We start from the raw sequence: 7,734 nt of genomic DNA, 5'->3' as shown, positions 1-7,734 counted from the left end.
TTTGAAGAATTGTTAGCTGACTCTGATTCCTCCCCTCTGCCCCTTCTCAAACCCATCCATTTGTTTTACACTGAATAAGATATCCCACTCTCCCGGGATGCGTGAAATGGGCAAGCATTAAAAATTGAAGAAAGCAAGTTGCCTGACTGAGTCTGCAAACCTTATCTGAGGCTGCTTGAAAGTAAAAATGCCAATTGTGTTGGAGCTTTGAAAAATGACTTTCCCTGGTGACCCGCTGCCTTTTAGCGAGAGAAGAGTTTAGGGCTGTGTGTGAGTGATGAGTGCAGTTGGAGAGTTTCTCTTGTTATGCCCATTAGCAAGATTGGACTAATCTGCGGGACGTAACCTGAAGGTAAACTGTGAGTGAAGGAGAAGACAAGGCTAATAAGGCGTTTTGTAGTTTCCTTTATCCCAGAGTCTTTCCCGGAGCCAGCAATTAATATTATTTTCTATCTGCAGCGAGCCCGGGTGGCTGCCAGTGTGGGAGGCTTTACAAAGGACATGTCAGCGCTACCTGCCAGGCCGTGAAGAAGGACTGCTTTCGAATTTGCCATTGAAATTGGCGACTAAGCATCAACACTTAGTTAACAGATTGTTAATTTAGTAATTAAAGAAAAACGGGGCCTTGCCCTTGCCAGGCTCAGGGCAGCTGGAGGCACCAGGGCAACCCCAGCCCTGGGCCTCGGGCACCTCCATGGGGCTGAGGCCAGGCTGGGACATGGGCCCACAGGTGAGCCCAGCTCGGCAGGGCCCATGGTGTGGGGGCAGCCCCAGGGGGCTGACATGGAGGCCTGGGCCAGGGTCAGAGTGGGGGGAACCGGTGAAGAGGGGTCAGGGCTGTGGAGGCTTATTAGCGCCCTCAGGGTCCTGACATGAGCAATTTGGTGCTGTTTATCTTTATTCTTTTATTTGATTAGATACAAAGGTTGTATTTCTCTCCTCTTCACTGAGATAAACATTTAATTTCATGGTTTTCTTGCCAGTGCGGTTAGACAGCCAGGGTGGGGATGCAGATGGGCACAGCCCTGGCTGGTTATGCGCCCATGGGCTGTTTCTGTCTGACCCGCCGTAATGGTGTCCAGGGTGTTGTCCTTGGTGTTGCTGAGACCTTGTTCACTTTTGAGGGCATAATGACACAGAGCTGCCGGACTCTGGTACAGATGCTCGTATTCCTGCATCCTCCTGCACAGTCCATTGTAATGTTGACCAAGTGTGCTTTTTATTACATTTTATAATGTGAAACAGGTAGTTGTTGAACGTTAACAAGCAGCCTATGTGAGACTTGCTTCTTTGCTGTAGGACATCTATCTTCACCCTTGTATTAGACTTTTCTAATATCCCAAAGCATTAGCTGGACTTTTTTTTTTTTTCTGTTTACTTTCAAACATTTATTAAAAAATAACTGTATGGAAAGAACTTTTAACTTTATTTCAAATCTTGACTCATAGAGAATTAAATATTTAACCTTACTGGACCACTGACTAAGCTGGAACTGGCAACTTGTGTATTTTTCACGTAGACTGGCAGGCATTAGAATCTGTTACCTTTATGTGCATGAGAAACTAGGAGTATTTCAGAATTTTTTGCTGAATTCGGTACCCAAATGATGAGTGATCAATACTGTTCCTTCAAGGCTTTCTGTTGATTTTTTGTTTTAGGGTTTGTTTTTTGGTGTGTTTCTTTCTTTGGAGTTTTTGTTTGGATTTTTTTTTCTTTTTAAAAATTTTAATATGAACAGGACTGAACAGGAAGGGATCAAGGTTGCATCGTTTGTTGCTAAGGCTGCAAATAAAATTTGACTGAACTAATGCTTTCAGAATGTATAATAGATTTCTTTATGATTTGGAGAAAAGCAGTTAACTTTTGGTGGGAAATAGTCCAATATGAGTATGTGCTGCATGAAAATGATCAACTTAGGGGTTGGACTCTTTTAACAAGTGTAGCAGCATTGTGTGGGGTTGTTTTATACATATTTACTGATAGCTGCAGTTCCATTTCGTTTTTTTTAAAGTGCTTGCATGGCTTCAAGTATTGGAAATGGTCATATTTGCAAAAAATATAATAAAAGCTACCATTTCCTGGGAATGACCTGTGCACCATCTAGGCTCTTTTTAGCAGAATGCCCTGCCTCAGGGAAGGGCAGTTGTGTTGGTATATTACTGCCGCTTATTTTCTTAGTATTTCCCCAAGAAAAAAACACTTTTGCAGTTTAAGGTTGCAACTCTAAATCCTGACATCTGATAGCCATTCTTAGCATTTGGGAGTCTGTAGTCTAGTACATTAGGTTTTTCTCAGAGGAAGGACTCTTTCTAGCCTAACACCTGCTTTGTTCTCGCTGAACTCCTAGTTTTCTGATAATGGTTCTGAGAGTGTTACTACAAACTGAAATCACAAGCAGAGGAATTGGATTTCAGGAAAGGACTACACCAAAGGACAAGATAAATAATGTGAAAACAAAGGTCTTGTTTTCTTCCAATGTTCTTTTGTGACTGGACTAAAATGAGAAAAATGTGTGTGGGGTTGGGAAAACAAATACAAGCAACCCGATCCACTGCATAAGCAGAAGTCAAAATGAAAATTTTCAAGTATTCTAGAAAGAATCATCAGATCTTTAAAGGATTTAAGCTGACCTCTCCATAACCTCCATATGCTCGGAGACAAAAGGACATGCCGAGAGGAAGCATGTCTGAAAGCATTACAGCAATGTGCTCCGGACAATGGAAGTGCTGAGCTGCATGGTATTTAGAGTATTTGCATGGAGATTCTGTGGCATAGTATATCAGTGTTTGAGCATTTTTCTTTGCAGAACAAGACAACATTCCTGAAACTAATAGCATAAAAAAATAGGATTTTGATACAGGTTCCAAGGGACTTATTTTGTTGGGGGTGAGAATGTGAGGAGAGTCTCAGAGTATGAATTAGACTAGTGCATTTCAAACACGGGCCTGAGTTTCACATCAATTTTCTTTCTTCTTCATTTGAATTGAAAAATTATTAATCATGGGAAGGTATTTATTGGAAAGGCAGAAAGAGGGACTAAAGAATTAGATAAAATCATCTCTCTTGTTTAATATTTTTAATAGAAGAGTCTTGAGCTGACTGAATTCTTAATTACCCTGGTAAAATAAATGCTAAATGAGTTAAGCTCAGTAGTAACAACAATGAGTCTTTAAAAGAATTCCTTAAATACAACTTTGGTTATGAAGGCAAGTAACTAATTAAATTCTAGTCATCTTTTTGCGCTAAGCAGGTCTCACACCTTCTTCCACAGCATAAATTTGAAATGCAAATGATTTGATTTGAACAAACATTATAGGGGACAGATTTTTACAATACTGAATTAGACATGGACACTGCTAATGGCTGGCACCAGTCCTTGCCAGGGTGGTTGGAAACATAAATGCTGAAAGCCGCAACATTTTTTTTTTCCAATCAAGCTAACACAGACTTGAATTCATAAGCTTCTACAACCTAAAAATATTTTTTTCCTCACTTGTAAATATAAGACATTTGAAGAGAAGGTGTATTTTCTGTTGTAAAATATTCTGCTGTCTGCCTCCAGCAAGGTGTCGGCAGAAAAAGTTGTCAGTCAAAATATGTACGAGACAGTTGTGGGAGTGCCCTGTGCAGCACCACAGATTTGCATGCTTCTACCAACTTCTGTATTTATTGTTCATCCATGTCAGTGAGACTCATTCCAACATCTAAATTAAAATTTCAATATAAAAGGCCAGTTGGGGTTTTAGTTCTGAATTACTGGAGGATCTGTTGTTTCAACTACAATGTTTGTCAGTTTTTCATATTTCTTTTACATTTTAATTATAGCTCATCAAATCTTAACCGATTACTCCTGGGTTAGACTCAGAAGAATGTCACTGAAGGGTGTTTTAATTTAATGGAAGCAGTGTAACATCTGTTTCTAATGTTTTAAAAGCCAATTTATATGGAAATTCTGTTTTATCGAGAAGTCAATAGATATGTAGCTTTCTAACACCTCCTGTAAAAATTCAAAACTTGAATTGAAGCAGCACCAAAGCAATGCCATTCTTTCTTGTGGTAGCAGTGTGATTGCGTATTCACAGCCTTTCATTTGTACCCTTTTCCATCTGCTGAAATGAAGTTTTTATTTGTCTTTTGTAGTCGAGCTATCAAGACAAACCAGGACCTTCTGCCTGAGACTCCATGGACCCATATCTTCTACAATGACTTTTGGGGGACACTGCTCACTCACAGTGGGAGCCACAAGTCGTACAGACCTCTTTGCACGCTCTCATTCCGCATTAACCATGCTGTCGGAGGGATGGACCCATGGGGCTACCACCTCGTAAACGTCCTGTTACATGCTGCAGTCACAGGCCTTTTCACAAACTTCTCCAGGATCCTGTTTGGGGATGGGTACTGGACCTTGATAGCAGGCTTGCTGTTTGCATCTCATCCGATCCACACGGAAGCCGTAGCAGGGATCGTAGGGAGGGCAGACATTGGAGCCTGCCTCTTCTTTCTGCTTTCCCTGATGTGTTATGTGAAGCACTGCTCCACAAGAGGTTCCTCACTGAGTACTTGGGGCTGGATCTTGGGAGCGGGGCTGTGTGCAGGATGCAGCATGCTGTGGAAGGAGCAAGGAGTGACTGTTCTGGCCATTTCAGCGGTGTACGATATCTTTGTATTTCATCGGCTGAAAATGCGTCTCATTCCTGCTTTATACAAGGTGAGTCTCCTTTTCTTTCCCATAAGGTATCCGTAAGGCACTGATCAGTTAAACAGGTGCTAAATGAGTTTTCAAGTACATAATAATTCTTAGTAGTTTAGTTAACTCCCCAAAATAAGCACAGATGTCTAATGCTGCAAGAATGTTCAAAGCAGTTTAGTTTAGGGTTTTTACATTTTGTTTAAACAATGTGTTATTATCCATTGCTATTACTTGACGCTGGGGATGTATTTTTTTCAATTACTTTCCTTGCTTCCAGCAGCTCCCTCCTCATTCTGTTTGCTGTCGAGCACTGGATATCTGGCTGCCTTTTGCAAAGAATTCATTCATGCTCTTATCCTCTTGTATCTTGCAAACTCAGCTTAGTTTGGTCGGGCATGCAAGTTCAACAGCTGATATCATCTTCAGTTTCCCCGAGGCAAAAGTAGAGCTCTTATTGTTCTAGTTTAATAGAGATGCATAGGACCTGGGTGCGTGCCTTTGGCAAGTATTTTTCCTCCCCCTAGTAGGAGCTATGACCCAAATGTATTATTGCCTTAACAAAGTAAGTATTTCTCATTTTTTAACTTCTTTCCCAAGAACAAGTAGGATAAGCAAACATACAAGCCCACCCAAGCCCCCTTAACTTCTGTCTCCCAAAACTGCATGTATTTTAGTGGTACCCAGAAACCGCAGCTGAAATCAAGACTAATTTACATCAGGTGCTGTACAAATGAGTAAGCTGAGTATATGTAATTTTATTTTCAGCAAAATGGCTTTCTTTCAGAAAAATACTGACTTAACAAAATGAACATGTTTCACAGGGACATGTATTATCTCATTTTTCAGTGAGACATAACCAAGAAAAGCAATAAAACAAAATAAGGCTTTGCAATTTATCTCAAACACCGTGATTTTAAAATTTTGATTTCTCACTCGAATTCAAAAGAAGTTGTAGATTTTGATAAAGAAGTGATGACTTCTGCTTGTATAGAATATGTATCTGTAGTATACAAGGAAAATAGAAGGGCTTCTTCAAGTATGTCAGTAGTCAAAGGAAGACTAGGGAAAATGGCGGCCCACTGCTGAATGAGGTAGGTGCCTTGGTGACAGGGGATGCAGAGAAGGCAGAGTAACCAAGTGCCTTCTTTGCTTCGGTCTTTATTGCTAAGGCCAACCCTCAGGAATCCCAGACCCTGGAGGTAAGACAGAGAGCCTATCCTGTAGAGTTAAACAGTGGTAAAAACATTCAGACGGCACATAGAAAATTCTGAACACCTTGTGCATGACTTCCCACCAAATCTAAACTAGTGTTCCTCACAGCCTTTCCTCATTGCAGCCTGCCATGACCAAGACACAGTCATGGAGGTGGGAAGTTTTTTATTACAGAATACTTATTGCTCAAAACCAAAACCTTCGCAGTCATTTGTGATGAACTTTTCATGGGGAAAAGCTTTTTCCCCCCCTTTTCCCCTTCAGGGTCATGGTAAAATGGGTTCAGAAAAGACCTGTGTTTAAGTGACACAGGTCAAATCCAAGCTTCCACATCCTCACTCTTTGAACACAAGACCTCTCTTCCCAGGTGTGGAGGTTTACATTTGGACACATGGCTTGTGCGTTTTTTTTCACCCTGCATCAGACTTGTCTTGGACATCCAACTAGTGTCAATGCCTCAATGTTTTTCCATCTATAATGATAGAAATAATAATTCCGTGCGTTACAGATTACACACCTTTATGGAGATTGGATTATAGCTGGAGGGAATTTTATGGCAAGGGACTACAGTGAACAAAAATATGAATATTTTACTTAATTTGCCAGAAATGCATTTCCTAATTCACTAAATTAGTAGGCTACATTTTCCTTGTACATCTTTTCAGGCTGAGCGTTGCTGACCAAGTTTTCTCTCAATACTAGGGAAGCTTCTGTTCAGTCATTTACAGTGATGAGGAGCTCAGCTGGGAGCTTCAGTTATAACATATCTTTTTTTATTTAAGTTTTACAAAATCATTGTCAAATTATTTATGTTTTTGTAAGAACACATCGTCCTGCAGGGCTTGGGATGCCAGGAATGTCTTCGTTGACCTAGCCTGCTATGAGAAGTGTTTCTCTTTGAATACTTGTCTGTATACTCTTTTGTATTCTAACTTTGCATGGCCTCTACCTTTAGCATCAGAGTTTCCTTTTCCCAAGCACTCCATGAGAAGTAAAGAAGTGAAATAGAAGCCTTTTGTAAGGATAATCACTGTAAATTCAAAATAAATAATGACAGGTGTCTCAAAAAGGAACAAACATAGCACCTTAAAAGCAAATTAAAGCAAATGCTTTGGTCTTCAGGGGTACTTAACACTGTATAATAAAAACATTTTAGGGCAATAGAAACATTACAATTTTCCTAAAAAAAAAAAAAAAAGATGCTGAAAGTAGTTATTCTAGTGCATTGCCTTCTTTTAAGTCAGTATTTTCTGAAGCACTTTCTCACTGTGTTTATATTTTTTTGGTCTTTGAGTTTTACCCTTTCACATAAAACACTGTTTAGAGAATGTTCAGGTTAGTGAGACTGTCTCTGGCCTGCTCCATCTGAAGACTGGAAGTTGTTTTTGGAGGATGCTATTTAGTTGATATTGATGGATAATTTGAGAATGTCCAATGCACTTAGGGTTGAGAAATTTGGGGTTTGATTGTAGCATGTCTGACCAATGTTTGGTAAGTCCTGACCACTTAGGCAAGTTAGATGCTGTCCTGTTGATTTGAAATTACTTTTTAGATTTATTTTCAAATAATTTCAAGATGATTACACTGTAAGATTGGCATTTTAAAGTGATAACGGCTCTTCTGAAATCATTAGTAAGAACGGAGCTAAGTGTTCTTACTAAATGCTTTGGGTTTAGTTTGATTCTATGTGTTTGTACATACAATGATAAAGACAAGTGGGTTTTTTTTGCCTTTTTTTTTTTTTCCTAAGTTTTGTATTTTAAATAATCAAAGTAAACCCCCAAAGTATGTAGCCAACAGATTAATTTTGGCGTTATTCAGAATTAAAACAC

The 7,734-nt window shown here is 39.7% G+C and overlaps 1 protein-coding gene across 1 annotated transcript in view; it reads left to right on the top strand.

Annotated features, from left to right (window-relative positions):
• The first annotated feature begins 1,043 nt into the window (after window positions 1-1,043).
• Window positions 1,044-7,734, top strand: part of TMTC2 (transmembrane and tetratricopeptide repeat containing 2) — a 159,450-nt gene continuing 152,759 nt past the window's right edge. The window contains exons 1-2 of the mRNA XM_009882663.1: window positions 1,044-1,210; window positions 4,141-4,708. Coding sequence (XP_009880965.1) covers window positions 1,044-1,210; window positions 4,141-4,708 — 735 coding nt within the window. The remainder of the gene's footprint in view (window positions 1,211-4,140; window positions 4,709-7,734) is intronic.

The sequence above is a fragment of the Charadrius vociferus genome, unplaced genomic scaffold, assembly GCF_000708025.1.
Source record: "Charadrius vociferus isolate BGI_N301 unplaced genomic scaffold, ASM70802v2 scaffold72, whole genome shotgun sequence".
Classification (NCBI taxonomy): domain Eukaryota; kingdom Metazoa; phylum Chordata; class Aves; order Charadriiformes; family Charadriidae; genus Charadrius; species Charadrius vociferus.
Note: the sequence above shows the minus strand (reverse complement) of the source record. Positions and strands in the feature narration are given on the sequence as shown.